The following is an 18,963-nucleotide window of genomic DNA, read 5'->3' on the forward strand; positions in this document are numbered from 1 at the left end:
GCACATAAGTGCAGTATAGTGTGTACCTGCTGGTGTATCTCTGGCTACAGCGAGTGTTGATGCACTGGGGCAGCGTGTCCTGCAGACTGGGATCAATCACATTCAGACTGACTGGCTCCTGATGCACCTCGCAGCTAGGGTTCCTGCACAACACAACACAAATCCTAGAATGAAACACGATTACACAGGGAAGCAGACACTCTACAGTAAATTTGACAAACAAAAAAATCACAGCACGAGCCCTCCGAGTCTTCAGTGTGTCGATTTAGGAAAAGCAGCTTTTAAAAAGGACAAACATCAACGCTGCTCGACACAAAGCACGGAGAAAAATCTGACAGCGAAAAAAATGATAATTGCATGTCTCCCTGAAATAAAGGAGGCATTGGAAACATTGACGAGCTGTCAGAGGCTGAGATGCAGGACTGAGATGGAAAGGACAAGAGAGACAATGAGAGAGAAAGACTGGTCCCCCAAACGGTTGCCAAACATATCCACAGTTCAAATGATGAAAACAGCAATATCAAAGAGACGCAGCCTGGAAATGTGTGCATTTGCAGACACTACGTGTGCAAGGACTGAAAAATGAGTTTGTCAAATGTCACACACTGAATGATTCGTAGAAAATACGACTGACAGCAAGTTCAAAAAAGTTATATCACACACCATAACACATTTATGGAAGCTTAGACGCGTTTTGCACTGACCTGTTTTCAGCATTGGTGAGGTTGCCGGTACACTCATTGACCTCCAGGGGACACTCACACGGACACTCGCATTCATTCTGCTCCATTCTGAAAAACAGCCACATGTTCAGTGAGAAAGCTGCATTTCATTTGTTTGTTTTTTTCGGTCAAGTAGCTGCAGCATTATACTATCAGATCTGGATCGTCACTAAACTCACAGGTTTGTTTTGCGATCTTGTTGAACAAACTTTGCAAAACATCAAATCTATTTCTCATTAATGTAGCACCACTGCATGTTAGCAACACTGCCCGGTGCCTGAGAGGTAAACGGTAAGTCCCTGATGAGTGTGTGGGAGGAGGTGAGACCTGTGGCAGTTGAGACAGAGCCGGTCCACCGTGCTGCAGGCGCAGAACGCCAGAGAGTCACACGTCTCGTTGACGATACCAGCAAAGGCGTTGGTGCCGGGGATTCGGGTCAGCCGGTACTTGGAACAATGGCTACCATGGACCAGGTTGGTTAGATCCCCCTATGACGAAGACAGGAAACTTTGTATTTTATCTCATTTTCCCACTCAGAAACAAGAATACAAAAGAAAATAGTCAGGCCTTCTCCCAATTACCCGTAAAAAAAATAGAGAAAACTAAAATAGACTAGATATCAGTAGATAAAGTCGTAAGGGACATGAGGTAGGTTGACAAATATGTGAAATTATACTCAATATGCTCCTTGATAATCTACAAGAGGGCATGAATGAAAAAGAATAATGTCTCGTAAAGGTATCTTACCTTAGTACCTTTAAAGTTGTAGACCTTAAATTGGAATAATATACTCTCAAACTACACACAAACACACTGCATTTCTCAGAGAATTACAGTATACAGGAAATTCAATCACCACAAGGTGGCAGTGTTATCCTACCACATAATCACATACTGAAGAGGAAGGTGTGTGTTTGTGTCCTGTCTGCTAGTACAGTGACTGTCTGATTCGGTGTTCTTGTGCAGCCATTCATACGTCCAGTCATCGTGTGTTTTCCTCACTTACCATGATGCTGGTGTTGAACTTGTAGAAGCGCTGCACGGTGCGGTCACTGAAGCTGTTGCAAAGGTTCTTCTTGACAAAGTTGGGATGGTTCAGGATGTCGTTGGCCACCAGTGGCTCCTGCCATTAGAAAGAGACGGGAGGACACACAGGGAAATAAAAGAAGAATACACATGACAAGAGAAGGAGAGAAGGAAGCTCACTGCCATTATGGATTGGTATTTTTACACTTGTACAATAGTCCCTGGTCCTTCACCTTGTGTGTGATGTGCTGTTGCTCTGCAGGTGCGTGACCTTTGGGGTCAATGAGAGTGGGGTGAGCGACCAGGTACCCCCTGTCCTCCATTATGAAGCATCTACAAAGTACACGCACAAATAGGAGGGGATCAATTTAAAGAACATAACTTAGATTAGTAATACAAGTACTCTTTCATTAGCCACTATGTTGGGGGGGGAAGAGAGCGAGAGCGAGAGAGAGAGCGGGGGGGGGGGGGGGGGGGAGAAAAAGGATGAAGAGAAAACAAAACAAAAAGGGAGCCATAAAAGCTGGTGAAAGTATGTAGCACTGAGACAGCAGCAATGCCACATCTCCAGCAGGAATGCCGTGATTATCAGCTCATCTCTTCTTCCCTCCCTTTCTTCTCCTTCTCTCTGCAAGCTTAATTCTGGCTACAGACATTTTAGCCACCCTCCAAAGAAATTCAGGGGACTTGGCAAAAAGAGGAAATCGAAAAAAGAAAGAAGAAACGCAAGAAGTGAAAAGATAAGACAAGTCAGATCCAATCCATCCTCTTCCGACCTGATCTTGTTGCCCCTGTCCTGGTTACAGATGGGCAGCAGGTCCAGTAGGACCTTATAGAAGTAGCGAAGGGTGAAGTCGATGCCCATCACTGCAAATGCATATCCAGGGGCCATCAGAGAGCTGAAGAGAGGAGGAGACAGAGAAGAAGACGGAAAAGAAGCATAAAGATACCTTTTAAAAATCTGTCTCTGTTAAATGGTTTGCTGTGATTGTGTGTTCAGCAGTATGCTGAGAGAAGTAATGCTCAGTTACTCTACAGACCATTATAACAAACCACACCAGTTAACAAAAAAACAAACACACAAAATACATTACACACACACACACATTACGTTAAGTCTGTGTTTACGCAGACTACAAATTGCGTAATATTATGCTCACTGAGCCGGTCTTCAAAAAGCTAATCCTGACTTATCACACATGCTGATACTGAATGTTTATGTGTACATTTGCATGGACCATGGCAAACTGTTCCTGTTGTGCTACTGCAAGCGGTGCTGTGGAAAGAGGATGCGTCCATTCTGCTACAACTTCTATAGAAATTGAGCATTTGGTTGAGGGAGACTCGGTCCCTCATTCTACAGGCCTGATGCAAACATGGCTTCACTTTGTCTCCTTTAGTCCCTTTCAAATGATCTCCTCTCTTCAGAGACAGGGTGCTCTGCGGACAGCCTCACAGACCACGATGAGATCTTGATATCTTGTAAATGATAGTCCAAAAATGACGCTCTTGACAGCGGTGAGAGGAATCCAAAACTGTAAAGGATTCTGTCCAGACAGCTAAACAATGACGACCAGCCGATGGCGGATAAACTGTTCCTACGTTTCCCAAGATTCTGTTGTTTCCTGGTGAGGTTTGGTTTGTTGACTTCCTTTTTTTAAAATGAATGATTAAACCACTGAAAAGTAAATATGTGACTTGCTAAACCAGCGTGGCACAAATAGAGAAAATTCATATTGTCAGTGAACTGACTAAGTATTGTAATGTTACAGTAATATATCTGCAGCTATCTTAAGTTTGCTAGCATTAGCTCACATTATGCACCTTGAGCTACTGGTCATTTCGGACCAAGTAAGTCAGTAGCTAATGACTAGTCTCATCATAAATTAGTACTTTTCTTACGCAGGTACTTGTTCTGGAAAATACCTGACTTGTGGGACATTTTTTTGTGGGTTTCCTGAGAATACACCTTCGTCCTCTTACCTGGAGGCGTGGATGGTGTGGCTGATGGTGACAACGTAGCCCGCCCCGCCCACATCCAGGTAGGGTCCAGTGAAGGTGATGAGGCCAGGGTTAGCCACCGCATGCTGGTACCTACGCAACACATCGCCCGGGCAGAGGGTTATTTCATAAAGTTGACGATCTTAATGTTTCCTGGCTAACATAGTGAAGAAGATGCTTTTACAGATTTGAATCAGTCAGTACTTAAGAAAACTTGAGAATGTGAAGTTAGATGTTACTTATCTGATTATATATGTTAAAATGAGCTGAATTTACCAATAAAAAAAACTGTTAGAACACCTGTATGCTTTAAAAGGTTTATAATTAATCATCATGATTATTTCTTTTGTCATTTTTCTCTGCCGTGTGTTTGTATTTAAAGCGTGTTCACATAAGCTATATGGTTGATTACTCTCTGTATACATTTGTTGATCTGCAACTAAAGCATGGTTGTCATTTGTAACACAGAACACCTTGACCTGTGAAAGTAAGACTATGAATATGATCTTTTAATATTTATGGAAAAAAAAAAAAGCCTGAAGAGTGATGCTGAGTGTTATGTTAAAAATTACATAAAAGCTCAACTTCTGTGTAAACAGTGGGAAACAATGTGTGACTTTCAATCTGTTGGATATTTCTCAACTCATTACATTTCAACAGTTTAACGAGGAAATCTCGACTTAATTCAACTCAGTAATGACTGGTTACCATTAGAAGCACAAACATGTGCCGGCAGTTTGCACACATACTCATTCCCTTTAACTCCTACCCACCCAACACTATCTCAAACCTCCTTTTGCTCCCCGAAAACACACACACACACTTCTTCACACCCTCCAAAGTAAGCCTCACCATTGTCTGCGGGTCGGGTCGAAGGCTTTATCCATCAGTGATCCGGGGTAAATCCGGAGCACCCCACTGGGCGTTGCTATGTAACGGCGCACAATGTAGCAGTTGAGGCTACTCATTTCCATTAGTGTCATCCACTCATCCGTAACGTGACTGGTCGCCATAACCTCGTTCCTGACAGAGGACTGCAGAGGGGATGGAGGGAGGAGACAGAAAGAGAGGAGGGAAGGTGAGGGTGAAAGGAGAGAGGGAAGGGTGGAGGAGGAGGTAAACAAGGAGAGGAGGAAAAAACGTTGCCTGACATCGACGTTGGCTAAAACGTTTGGCAGGTTGGCCTCCAGTCTACTCACAAACAACGACAGAGAAAAATATTCTTGCCAATTCACACCTAAACTTGATATCATTCTACTGTATTGCAGCTCAAAATGACGATGCATATTTACAATTTCATGAACGTATAAACAACAAATCACAAATAGTGAGGCTCAGAACACCAGTATTTAGGAACAAGTGGGACTGGATTAGCCCTAAAGCCCTGAAAAACACCCTGAAAAATCACATCCCAGTGCCGTTTTCAGAGAGGCTTCGCAGTTTGAAAGGGGTGATGAGGTCACCGGAGGGGGCCTTTAAGACTAGCCTGGGAATCAGAGCTGGGACTGGGGCTTAGAGTTCAAACTCTAACCCCCTTCCCCCCCCAGGACAGGAATGCACATAGGCTGCCAAAACCACGTGGGGGCTTGTCCCCCTTCTTAAAGATGCAGTGCTTCATTTTAAATGTGTTCATTTTAGTTAGCAGCCGGAAAGGTTGCTCGCTAGATATTGTCAGAATGATAGATTGAAAAAGATACTTCAAAAGCTATCTTGGGACCCATTAATTGTGTGTTTGTACATACTTACTGATGAATATGAATATGCGAGTACATGCCTGTAACCTGACTGCTGGCTATGTGCCATGTGGTTGTCAGGTAAACAACATTAACCCCGTGTGCGCCCACAGGCCAGTCTTCGCATCGGTGTTCCCCCTGCTGGTTTTTACCTTGAGGCCTGGGTTGGCTATGAGCCTGGTGTTATCACTCAGGTAGGCGGTGTAGTGCTCCACCATACGCTTTGTTTCCGGCTGGCTGAGGTGTTCGTAGGGGGAGGAGAAACTACCAGCTGCCAACATCACAGTGGGGGACTCTGGGAAAGAGACAGAAAGGGGGAAATAGGGACAGTCAGACATGCTTATGAATGATTTAGAGCAGACTATGGATAAAAAATAAAGTTGTCATCTATTACAAGTTATTATATGTTAGTCCAGTGTTTTTTTCCTACCAACTGTAGCAAGCTGCTTGAAGTGCAGGCAGGAGCTAGGCTGACCCAGCAGGTCTAAACGATGGTAGAGTAGCTTAGAGCTGGGGACTGTGTTCAGGTTCTTCAGATGCTTCACTGGGATCTCCGGCTGCACGTACACGATGCACAGGATGAACGACGTGTCCTGAACCTAGAAGATAGAAAGACAGGAGTGGAGGATGAAGGCTATGATATTCAATACGAACACATCACATGAAAAGATCAAAACAGACAATGCTGTAGAACGCAAAGATGTACAGATAAACATGTACATGTATGTGGATTTCAAAGTAGGAGTTACCTATTTGACCTATTTTAGCAGGTGATCCCTTTAATAATGTACAACACATTCACCTTTAGTGACTAGTGTGAGCTTATGAACAAAATACTGGCAGTTGATATCATTTATACACTCTACTTGACAGTTTGCATGATTCAACAACAAACAAAGCCTTTTCAGAAACTTCTGATAACTCAAGAGGAAATAGGCAAAACTCTCCATATATGCACTTTTAAAGAGACATTTTATTCAAAAATTCTGGTCACAAGCACAAAAACATGGTGTACTCATAAAGGACTTCCATCGATATTATTTGTTCCACAAAATGACATAATTGTGTTGGAAAGAATAGAACGTCCTCCATCTTTCTTTCACGGACAATTGACCATTTTTCTGACTCTGGAGAGCTCATTTTGAAACAGAGACGGCTGCAAAACTGATGGCAAAAGGTGACGTGTTTGAACTCTAGATGCTGTGTGAAACAAAATAAAAAATGTCAAAAGCTTTTACAAAAAGGCTAAAAGTAAAATGCCTCAATCAAGTGTGATATTCACGCTCCTGCCAAAATTCTAAATGCCAGAAAGCAAAAAAGACTCCACACGACGTTATTGCTGTTCTGTTGCCATTTGTTCCTAAAACACAACACCTCTGGGCCGGAGAGGGAAAGCAGATTCGAAGGAGAGACGGTTTCTGGTTGTGGGAGCACTTGTTTTTTTATTACAACGACTAATTTAAGGCGATGGAGGTTTGGTAGAGACATAAAGGCTGGGAGCATAAATCTCTATACTGCTTTAGACAGCGGTACAGTAATGATAAAGCGCTGTAGACAGAGATGGACGCCATAGAGAGAGAGAGAAAGTATACGAGACAGTTATTGTCCCAACACGACAATGGTTCACTGGCCCAGAGCCAAAGATCATCATTTATCTCTGCCGAGTGCTGATTCTGCTTTAAATAAATTATTATTTTGCTCACATTTACTCAAGATTTCAAATCACAAAAAAAACAATACACAGTATATATATACACATGTGTGTATATACATTTTAAACATTATTTGTTTAACTCCTCTTTGTAGCCCTATTTTTAATAGTAAAACGTCAGAACAACTATGATGCTACTTGTACTATATAAGGACTTGTATGCAAGGCTTCTTAATTTACAGAACATTTAAGTGTTTGCAAGTTTGCTTATTTGTGGGAGTAAAGTAGTGACCAGAAAGTTCAATGTTTATTGTAGGCCGAGGGGCAAAGCGCTGCACTGTGAAGTTTAATTTCACCAGAGAACATGTGTCAGATATTTAGTCTGGACTGTAGGGACACCTACCAGTTTCCAGGCATAGCTGACGTTGTAAGCGTCTCTGCTGTTGTCCCGCAGTCGGTTGGTGTGCCAGGACAGAGACGAGTTGACTGGGACAGAAATGACCTGACTGCCCAGTGGGAGGCTGCAAAAATACACAGCATTACACAAAGAATACACGTAACACATGCTATGCATGCATCAATGGGTGGAGGAATTGTGGTTTCAAATGTTTGTTTTTTTGAAGGTGAAGTGAACGGTTTTATTCACGTGTTCCTGATCCTCTCTTACCTGAGGATGTTCTGCCGAGCAACAGGGAATCCTGGGATATTCTCATAGTGGATAATGTCAGTGTGAAGGGGAGGCTCTGTCATCAAGTAGGGCCGTGTCAGGGATGGATGCATCAGGGTGTAACCTGGGAAATCAAACAAGTTAACATCATTAATTCATGTTTATACATACAAAAAAAAACAGCAACATACACAGACTAATTCAGAAAGACTGGATATATTATGGACCAACAGGGAATCTGTCAAACAAGTCATATTGCACAATTACTCATGCTATCATTACTATTCCATTGACACCGATTTAAAAGCCTTTTGATCCAACATGTTATTGAGCTCTATTTAGGGAGTCTTGTAATTGTTTCATAGAGCTAAGAGACAAAAAAAAAAGATGCTATTCGACACATTGAAAGTTATTTTAAGACATTGAAAATGTCTGAGGCCCCATTCGTTAAAAATGGCAGAAAGTCTGAAGCTTTTGCCTCTAAATATAATTGCTTCTGAATATAGCCTAAATGCCACTTATTGTCCCATAGATCTATTCTGGCATCTTGTTTCCACAAAGTATCTGGATATATAGTTATACATAACTGCTCCAGATTAGCCACATGAATTGCTTCTCCAAAAGACCATCGCCTCCTTATTAAACTGTATTAGCAAAAGACTGAGCATTAACCTCCTGCTGGTCTACTATTTTAGTGTAGAATTTCTCATTTTTTGTTGTTTTTTTTATAAGAAAACAGAGTGGTGGATGGAACATACTCCCAAAGAAATGTACTTTAGGCAGGATCTTGATGACTAAAATACTCAATATTTAAATATAGCAGAGTAGAGAAACTCACAGCTGCAAAAATTCACTTGCAAGGATTCGGTTTAAAAGTGAAAACTTGTTCTGTTCACCACTTATCGAAACCATTCAGGTGAGTATATGTCAGTTAGTCTGCCCATTTCAGGTTCCATTTGAAATGCCTAGTTTTCATCACCATCTTATAAGCTTTGCAAGAGGACAATGTCTCCAAGAGTTGCATATTTCAGCCAATGCTACTCAGTACACGTGAGGGGAACCAATCTTTGGCTGAAGTGCCATCTAGCAAAACCCTATCCATTCATGTCCCTGCTCTCTGGGCCTACAGAGCACAACTTGCCTGCTGTGCAGCACCAGTGGTTTAGTCAAGACCCCCTCAGCTGAGGCCAAAACAAACCAAGACCGGACATGAGCACTACCGCAACGCACTGAGGCACAGCTCAACGGAGAATGAAACGCCAAAAAAGTGCCAGTGCTACCAAGATGATGTCAATTAAGTCTAACAAGGGATAATGGCTGCGGAGGAAGTTTAAAGTGACAACATAATGTGTAATTCTACTTGTATGGGAAACAAAAACACCAAAATACACTCTTCAATCATTTGGAGTGTTTCTCTCGGGCTAGTAAAGACCGATGCCTTGACTACGCGGAGAAATGTTTTGTAGTCACGAGAGTCTGTCGGACCTGAGGAGGAAACTTGTTTTTTTTGTTACAGACTTCGAAATCTAAGCAACACGCAATCTGTGAATGATCTGTTCTGCAGTGTTTGTTATAATACCTGGTAGACCTGTTATTACTGCACATGGAGAACACTTTATTTAGAGAACAGGCTGTTATGATACAAAGCCTTATTTGGCAACGCTGCCGTTCATGTGGCCGACCACAAGTTAGAGAAGGCATCAGTTCCTGCACTGCGGTAAATGCATTGCCTCGCCCGTCTCTAATTGACTGACCTTTGTTGTCAATGAGGAAGGTGTATGAAGCCAGCGAGTCTTGGTAGTAGGTGACATCCTCCAAGATGTACGCCAGGTTCACATCCACCCCGACCACGCCCAGGAGAAGGTTACCGAAATAACAGGGCCGGCTCACGGTCATAATAAACCCTGGAGAGAAGAAGAAGAAGCTCAGTAAAGTTCGTGCAACCCCTCGTGTTTTGTCTTTTTTTGTTTTTGCAATTCAGCTCTATTGAGCTCCTTTCAACAAAGCAATGCCGAATACGAATTTCAGTTTTCCTTCTGTAAATGTAGTTATCCAATGACTACCTTTCACATTCTGGGAAATATCTTCGCTTTCTTGTTGAGACTTCGATGAGAAGATCAATACCAGTCTCATATCTGCACGACAAATATGAACCAAGACTGGCCCTTAGCTTAGCTTAGCATAAAGACTGGAAGCAGGGGGAATCAGCTAGCCTGGCTCTGTCCAAAGGAAACAAATCTGCCTACCAGCACATCGAAAGCTCATGAACACATCCTGTATCTTGTTACACGTCTCCCCTGGTAAGCCACTGTCTCAGAGCAAACAATCTCACTCATCTTAGCATGTAAAACCATGACTTTCTGTTTTTATATGCATTAAACAAACAAGACAGAATTCTTTTTTTTAGCAATGAGACAATAGAGCTTTAGGTGTGTGTGTCTCTTTGGACAGAGCTTAGCTGCACCCTGTTTCAGCTTACAGACACGAGAGTCGTGTCAATCTTCTCATTTGACTCTCTGACTGAGTTTATGTTCATTCAGGTCAATTTATTCAACTGATCTGGACTTCCTGATTCAAGCTTTTTGCTATTTGGCCCAAAATTAAAATGTCATTCAATATTGGTCGAGGCTACCCGTCCAAACCACTCACCATCTCCCATCGGGTCAGAGTAGGGCAGGCTGAAGCGGGCCAGGTCGATCATGCGATTGGGCAGATTGATGTAGAAGCGGCCCACTGTGGTCTCCAGGTTACTCAGCTGGTTTAGCACCATCATGCTTCCCTTCACCACCGGCATCATGGAAGCTCCCGCTGATCCAGACGAGAACATCGCAGAGGAGCGGTCTCGGTCAGACATTCGGTCCACACCGTACTTAACCGAATTCTGCTCCGCGAGATCCCTCAAGAAGGCCAGCTCCTTCAGGCCCGTTACTCCCTCTGGAGGAGGAGGGAATGGGATAGAGCATGGGTTTAGGATAAGGGGGAGAGACACATTTGATTGATTTATAAATTTGTAAACAGCTCTTCACTAAAGAGTGTGTGACTCAAGTTCCTACTATAAAAGGGCAACCTGCTGTTTTCTTCGTTCCCCTCTAGCTATAAAACAATAAAAAATAAACTTTGTTTAAGCAGCAAGACAACCTGCATGGAACAGGATCATTAATCAAAGCACATACTATACATTGCAACATGGATTTCACACACTTCTTTTGGAATGGCAGCAGAGATATTTCACACATGCAGGCACCGACTTGTGAACCTGCGTCATGATCTCTATAAGCTTTATTTGTTCAATCCTGCGCTCTCTCTGCCAAGTAACAATTGTCATCTGTGCAGCTCAGATATCACGAGATGAATAAATCCCTCATCGCTTTAAAGCAGATATGCAGCAGAGTCGTGAACGCACTCTTCAGACTCTTTTCCGAGCCTCATAAGGTAATTTAGAGGAGGATGGATAGCCATGGCTGGCCCCCTACAGCTGTCCCCTGGAACTTTTGAGAGCACAGAATGTCTGCCAGTATCCAATCATTGACTGGATTACAGCAGAATCTCTTTTTGATGCCGAGGCTCTGCTGATCATCACGCTGGGCTGGATTGATGGGAGGCGATGTCAAAGCAACACAAAGGAGAAAGTTTGCTGACAGCACAGGTTTCTGTTCTCTTTAATTTATAAAGGGGGAGAATCCATTTCCACTCTTCTTTCTACGATAGCTGGAATGATCCTTGATACCTAAATTATTATTTAATATGAAAACATTGTATGAATAAAAAATATATACCGGTAGCTACATGCAAAATACAATGAGTAATTTGCAGGTAATGATCGACATGTAGGGTAAAAACCATACTCAAGCTAGTAGTTCATTCAGCAGGTTATTCAGGCCACCATACACAGTTTTGGTGAGGGAGGTGGGCATCTCATAAATACACACACAACTGTGGTCACTTCACATTTGGCAGGGGATGCAGGGAATAAGACACACACCCACAGTGGGCCTTTCAGCTGTGCTCAACAGCGTCAAAACAAATGTTTTTTTGGTTATGCATTGCTAATAAACTCAGAGGATGATAGATTTCTGCATCCTTTTCATCATGGAGCTCTTTAAAAACAGCCAAAGGTCCTCTGTCAGTCAAACACAGAGTGAGCAGCAGGCCCTTTGAAGTCTCACTCCCTCTTCTCTTAGATGTACCTAATTATCATTCTCAGATGCAAAAATGATTTGTATTAATGGTGGACTAATGCATGCACAGCAGAGGTGTGTGTGTGTGTTGCAGAGGGAGGCGGGGATTAGAGGAGGCAGATGGACAGACGAGGACAATAAAAGAGGAAAAGGAAGCATACACACTAACACGCACACGCACACGCACACACACACACACACACACACACACACACAAAAAAAGCCTTTGAGGTTTCTGAGCACCTCTCTAACCTTCATTCTTCTCTTGAACACATTGTACCCCAGAACATAGAGGAAGGATATCTAACGTACAGAAACGGCTCCCAGCTGACCAGATACGTGCAAAACAAGAACAAATAAAATAAAATCTAGAAGAATGTGGAGAATATGTGACTAACACAGCTCCAAAATTGTGTTTCGTGACTTAATTTTTTTAAAGATATGATTTTTCAGCTGGGATGCTATTCTCAAATACCCAAGTAAGTACTTTGTTTAAGTACAAGTAGGGCCTCTTTGGATCTTATTTTTCAAAATAATTCTGAAAATCAAAAAACTGGTGAAAATGTGATGAGAAAAAAATAAAATAAATGTGAAATCTCTGATAATGGTGTTCTATTTCATCCTTACTGACCGCCAGAGGCAGTGCTTAACACTGGATGTATCCCGTCTCGCGCATGCGCAGGTCGAATATTTATATCAACAAAGTCACGTGTGACCTCGGATGACCACCGTCATCTATAAGTTCCGGTGTCATCCTGAGCTCAGTCCTTTTTTTCTTCTCGCGTCGCAGGTTAGCTACCATGGTAGCTTAAACAAGGATGTGTCTACGATCAAGACATATTAGAGCTCGTCGCTGTAGCCTTGTGACTACCGGTCGGAGTTGCGGTTCTCTCGCCCTCCAAAGGCTGCGACGAGCTGTCCCTCTTCGGAGGGAACGGTGTGTTCGCCGTTCGGACATCGAGCCCCGGACGGGTGGACGCCCCTATCATCGGTCGTCACCAGTCTGATAAGGGTCAGCTAAGTCGTGATGACAGCAATCGGTAAGATCGATTAACATTGTTTTCTATAACAGTTGTTTGTTCCACGGTTGGCAGAGCGCTTCCGCTCTAGTAATCGAGTGGCGCGCTAACGAGAGCGTAGAATTACGCTGTCGGCCCGCCCTTCACAGTGTTACGGCTATCACAGTTAGCAGAGTGTTCCTGCTCAGGCAAACTTTGTGAGACACTAGTCCGCATTGGCGTTGTGTACATGGAGATTTAATCTTTACATCTGACGTAATTCGCAGTTAGCAGTGTCTTCACTCAGGCTAACTTGGATGCTAGCTGGCTAGCTAAACAAAGCTGATACTGGGGCTGTAGCCATCAACTTTGTATCCTTACAGCTGTCACAGTTAACAGAGCGTCCTCGCTCAGGTTAACTCAGTGGGAAACTAGCTAAAACAAAAGCTGATACTGGGACTGCGTCCATCAACTTTGTATCCTTACGGCTGTCACAGTTAACAGAGCTGTCACAGTTAACAGAGCGTCCTCGCTCAGGTTAACTCAGTGGGAAACTAGCTAAACAGAGCTGATACTGGGACTGCGTCCATCGACTTTGTATCCTTACGGCTGTCACAGTTAACAGAGCGTCCTCGCTCAGGTTAACTCAGTGGAAAACTAGCTAAACAAAGCTGATGCTGGGGCTGTAGCCATCAACTTTGTATCCTTACAGCTGTCACAGTTAACAGAGCGTCCTCGCTCAGGTTAACTCAGTGGGAAACTAGCTAAACAAAAGCTGATACTGGGACTGCGTCCAGCAACTTTGTATCCTTACGGCTGTCACAGTTAACAGAGCGTCCTCGCTCAGGTTAACTCAGTGGGAAACTAGATAAACAAAGCTGGTACTGGGGCTGTGGCCATCAACTTTGTAGCATTACAACGATCACAGTTAGCGGAATGTGCTCGCTCAGGCTAACTCGGTGAATGCTAGTTGTACTAAATCAGCATTGAGGTTGTGCCCATGGATGGTTTTGACGCATTACGGCTGTCGAGTTCGCTCCGGCTAACTAGAAGCTAATACTCGGTGTGTCCATTGATTGTTGTAAACATTATGGACATATCGGTAGCGGATATCAGTTAGCAGAGTGCCCTCGCTCAGGCTAACTGGTAGCACACCAAGAGTTACAGCGCCTGTCCAAGTGGAGAGTGTCCTCGCACTGTAAGGACTGTGGGTTTTTTTGTCCGTTTTTCACAGTAGCAGAGTGCTCTCGCTCAAGCTAACTGGTGGGACACCAATATCGGCAGCAACTAGTTTAGTGAAGAGTGTCCTCGCCCCTCTCACTATAAGGACTTTGCCTGACCTGTTTCCACAGTGGCAGAGTGCTCTCGCTCAAGCTAACTGGTGGGACACCAATATCGGCAGCAACTATCTTAGTGAAGAGTGTCCTCGCTCCCCTCTCACTGTACGGACTGTGGTCTGTTTTGTCCGTTTTTACGGTAACAGAGTGCTCTCGCTCAAGCTAACTGGGGGGACACTAATATCTGCAGCAACTATCTTAGTGAAGAGAGTGGGCTTAGAGAGTGTCCTCGCCCCTCTCACTATAAGGACTTTGCCTGACCTGTTTCCGCAGTTGCAGAGTGCTCTCGCTCAGGCTAACTGGTGGGTCACCAATATCCACAGCGGCTGGCTAAGGGAAGAGTGTCCGAAGGATCACTCGCCACTGACTGCCCCCTGCCTGTTCTCTCAACATTCAGCAGAGCGCTCTCGCTCGGACTGATTGGGAATTCCGCATAAACTAGTGGGACAAGGGTTCCACCAGAATCGCGGCCAGGTTCAACTCTCCCGGCTGTAGGACCTGTATAGCTCCTCTTCAGCCGGAGGACGGCCCTGACCTCTTGCCCTAGCAGGGAGAACCCAGGCAGGACCTGCGGCATCACGCCTTGAGCAGTAAGGTCTGCTAGGCTGGCCGAAGTGGAACACCTGATGCGGGAGGTCTACCTCCCCCTGTCAGGGCAGCTGAATCCAGACCAACCTACCCTGGTCATTGGTATGGCGCTTGCACGCCGGGCATACACAGCAGCTGGAGCATCCACCTGTGAGTGCCTTCTTCAGGCACCTTCCCGCCCTCACCACCTGTTCTGTTCCTCCCTCCGAGGAATATCTGAGGGAGTTGCGTGCATGGTGGAGACACCAGGGCTCTCTCCCGCCTTACATCAGACCATGCAGGAGGTGGCAAATCTGGCCTTGCACGTATGCCAGCCAGTTCGACGACTATGGCGTCCATCAGTTTCCCCTGAGGAGACTCTGAGGCCCGATGCCAGGTGCCCTCGACCCAATGTCGGGTCAAAGATGACCTGCTATCCAGGGCTTAGGACACAGCAGCGCTGTGCACCGTATCGACAACTCCCTCTCCCACCTCATGCTTTCCCTCGCAGATTCTCTGCAGCGGGCTACTTCGACGCTTCTGCTCAGTGATGCTTCATTGCAGGCGTTTGCGCTCATATCGAGGGAACGTGGATGTATGATGTCCACCCTGGTTCAGACTCGCCGCCAGGTTTGGCTGGCGCAGTCACCCCTATCTGAGACATGTAGGAGGACCCTCCATACTGTCCCAGTGGAGCCTGGTGAGCTGTTCGAGTCAGCTGCTGTACAGGCGCTTCAGCGGACTGTTAGAGCTAGCCAGACCTGGCAGCAGTTCTCTGGTCTTTGCAGGGACATGCCTGCACCCCCAGACCTAGGGGTCCCATTTTTGGCCCACAAGGCCGTTTCTCAGCCTCCAGCTTACCCTAGTAGCGCAACAGGCCTCGGCGTCCTGCTGAGAGGCCGGACCGCTACCTATACAACCCTACTTACGTCCCCGTCCCCCCCGGCAGGGGTGCCAGGAGATGTCTCCAGGCCGGCTGTCAGGGTTCTTTCTCCCATCAGCGGATTTCCAAGGGAGAGTGGTGCACGTCTATCGACGCCTGTTCCCATGGTGCGTCACCACAACTTTCAGTCCTGGGTGCTTCCATTCGGACTCTCCCATCTCCCCATGGGTGTCCACAGTGTGTTACTGCTGTCCTTTCCCCCTGCAATCGCAGGGCGTGAACATACTGCCGTACTTAGACGACTGGCTGACCTAGGCGCCGTCCCGGCTTCAGGCGCCACAGGACACTGCTCGCCTTCTCTCACGTGGCCCGGTAGGCCTCAAGGTGAACATGGAGAGGAGCTACCTGAGCCCTTCTCAGAGCATAACCTTCATTAGGGTGGCCCTATGAGGGCCTGTCTGTCGCCCCAGTGCGGATGGCTGAACAGCCTTCACTTGGATGCCAAGTGGCACAGATACAGGGCAATAATATTATCGAAACAGTGTCTATTCATCTATTCACTATCCCCATGGAGGGAGTGCATATCTGGCGAACAGTGTCCCAGGAACCGAGCCCCAGGGGCTCGGTTCCATTCCACCAGGAGATTGTCACAACAGTTACCTGCCTCTCAAGGCGGGTGCAGGGTGACAGAACGGGACAGCCTGGGGGCAGTTGTCTGCTGAAAGACCGCAGGTCCAGGTTCTAGAGCTAGCGCTCGAGCACTTCCTTCCATGTTGAAGGGAAAGCATGTGCTTGTCCGGTGGACAGCACCTCTGCTGTGATTTCCCATGAACTATCGATGGGGCACCAGATCTGCAGAAGTTGCTACGGGGATCACCGTGGCCTTCTGACTTGGGAGGCCCCTCGCCTGACCAGCCTGTGGGCAATGTACCCACCAGGAGGATGGAACAAGGTTGTGGTTTTCCTGTTCCGTTACAAGCCTCCACCGGGAGAGTGGCGGCTGCAGCCAGACGTGTCGACCCACTGCCCCCACGGGGTCTCCCTGACGGAGGACCAGCCCTCTGGGTCAAGATGCCCTGGCTCACACGTGGCCAGAGGATCTTCTTTATGCCTTTCCACCATTCCCTCTGCTTTTGCTGTAGGCTTGTCAGAGTTCTTCCCCGACAGGAGGGATCTCCTGTCGCAACTAGAGGGTCGGATTTGGCATTCCAATCCCTGCCGCCTTCAATTAGGGGTCACGGGAGGGCCCGACCGGATGCTGAGTGGCTGCATAGAACCAGTCTGACGGACTATTCTGAATGCCAGTGCGCGGTCTACCTGCCTGCAGTACAAGAAACAGGTGGAAGCTGTTCTCCGACTAGTGTGCGGCTCAGAACAAGGTCCCAGTACAGCGCCCCGTGCCTGCTGTACTGAGTTTCTACAGTCTCTCCTGGATAAGGGCCGGTCTCCCCTGCATGGGACCTACCCTTGGTACTGGACAGCTTATGCTTGTCCTTTTGAACCCCTGGCACAGGCGGAGCCTAGATGGCTATCAGCAAGACGGTTTTCTCCTTGCTGTCAATTCAGCTCAATGTGGGGGCGAGCTGCATGCCCTATCAGTGAAAGAATCATGTCTGAGGTGGAACTCAGATGGCTTGGGTGTCACTTTCTGGCCTAAGGCAGTGTTTCTCCCAAGGGGGTGGATACGGTCACATATAAACCGGCCTATCCAGCTGGCAAAGTTGACCCCCCCCCCCTCCCCCATCGGGAGAGGAGAGGTCAAGGCTGCTGTGCCCAGTGCGGGCCCTCAGAGCTTATATGGCAGCCACCGCCTGCATAGTCAGTTATGGTGAGCCTAAGAAGGGCTGTGCTCCTTTTTAAGGGAAAAAGGAAAAACGGCACCTGTCCCACTGGATAGTGGAGGCCATTGCCGATACATACAAGGCGAGCGGCTGCGCTCGGCCATCCGGGGTGAAGGGTCACTACCAAGAGTGTCTCCACACCGAGGGCAAGCCTGAGTGGTGTGCCTGTGGGGGATACATGTGCGGCGGCCTCAGGGGCATCGCCGAGCACATTCACCAAACACTACAGAGTTAACGTTGCCGGCCCTCACCCACTGGGGAGGGTTCTTGGCCAATTTTCTCTGCCGGAGCTATAAGGGGTAGTTACTGTGCTTCCTCGTGACTCTTTTGGTATAAGTCATCCAGTGTTAAGCACTGCCTCTGGCGGTCAGTAAGGATGAAATAGAACGAAAGTTACGGACGTAACTACGGTTCTATGAATCCTGGATGACCGCCAGAGTTCTTGGTCACTCGGAATCCCGTGAACTCGCGAGAAGATTCCATAGGACTGAGCTCAGGATGACACCGGAACTTATAGATGACGGTGGTCATCCGAGGTCACACGTGACTTTGTTGATATAAATATTCGACCTGCGCATGCGCGAGACGGGATACATCCAGTGTTAAGCACTGCCTCTGGCGGTCATCCAGGATTCATAGAACCGTAGTTACGTCCGTAACTTTCGTTTTAAAAATTCCATTTGCAGCACAATACTTGGGGTTAACCAATTATTGTTCAGGGAAATCAGCATTTTGTGATCATTTCTTCCCTTTGATGTAAAGGTAAATACAAGTGACCCACCGTTCATGAGAGCGTAGGTGAGGATCATGACCGAGTTGTTGAGGTGTCGGTTCTCCTCCCTCACCACACTGAGCGTCGCTCTCTTCTCCTGCTCCGACGACTCTCGGGACGTGATCCCGGACGACAGGTAGACGATCACCATGTCTGTGGCTGACAGCACACAGAAACAAAGTCAACACTCGTGTCAAGTTACATCACACGAATTGACGGGTGAGTAGATTATGTTGGAAAATAATAGCTGGAACGGCGGCAGCACACGGACACGATCTTACTATGCAGCGTCAGCACATATTTCTTACTGGCACTGTGCTTGCAGAGACTGCTGGTGTTTCGGAGCAGCTGGAAGGCCTTCTGGAAGCCCGCTGCGTGCTGTGTGGCTCCATCCGACGCCTTGATGTTGGAGATGAAGGTGCTCATCTTCCTCTTGGTCTCGCTGGTGGCCGGAGAGAGCAGACTCTTATAGCACTGGTCCAGAGAACAGGATCGAACCGCCTCGGCCACTGACAAAATAGAGATCTGGAGAGGAGTGATAATGAGATTCATACAAACATGGTCGTTGGAGAAACACTGAAATGTTG

At 46.3% G+C, this 18,963-nt stretch overlaps 1 protein-coding gene across 1 annotated transcript in view; it reads right to left on the reverse strand.

Moving 5' to 3' along the window:
- cachd1 (cache domain containing 1) overlaps positions 1 to 18,963 on the reverse strand; it is a 126,936-nt gene that overhangs the window by 11,542 nt on the left and 96,431 nt on the right. The window contains exons 7-22 of the mRNA XM_079267453.1: positions 18,685 to 18,901; positions 18,386 to 18,535; positions 10,450 to 10,734; positions 9,555 to 9,704; positions 7,801 to 7,924; positions 7,537 to 7,654; positions 5,913 to 6,081; positions 5,635 to 5,777; positions 4,602 to 4,783; positions 3,732 to 3,842; positions 2,525 to 2,647; positions 1,982 to 2,081; positions 1,729 to 1,845; positions 1,050 to 1,210; positions 705 to 791; positions 27 to 143 (exon numbers count right to left, since the gene is read on the reverse strand). Of these exons, the coding sequence (XP_079123579.1) occupies positions 27 to 143; positions 705 to 791; positions 1,050 to 1,210; positions 1,729 to 1,845; positions 1,982 to 2,081; positions 2,525 to 2,647; positions 3,732 to 3,842; positions 4,602 to 4,783; positions 5,635 to 5,777; positions 5,913 to 6,081; positions 7,537 to 7,654; positions 7,801 to 7,924; positions 9,555 to 9,704; positions 10,450 to 10,734; positions 18,386 to 18,535; positions 18,685 to 18,901 (2,354 nt within the window). The remainder of the gene's footprint in view (positions 1 to 26; positions 144 to 704; positions 792 to 1,049; positions 1,211 to 1,728; positions 1,846 to 1,981; positions 2,082 to 2,524; positions 2,648 to 3,731; positions 3,843 to 4,601; positions 4,784 to 5,634; positions 5,778 to 5,912; positions 6,082 to 7,536; positions 7,655 to 7,800; positions 7,925 to 9,554; positions 9,705 to 10,449; positions 10,735 to 18,385; positions 18,536 to 18,684; positions 18,902 to 18,963) is intronic.

This window comes from Melanostigma gelatinosum, assembly GCF_949748355.1.
Source record: "Melanostigma gelatinosum genome assembly, chromosome: 4".
NCBI lineage: Eukaryota > Metazoa > Chordata > Actinopteri > Perciformes > Zoarcidae > Melanostigma > Melanostigma gelatinosum.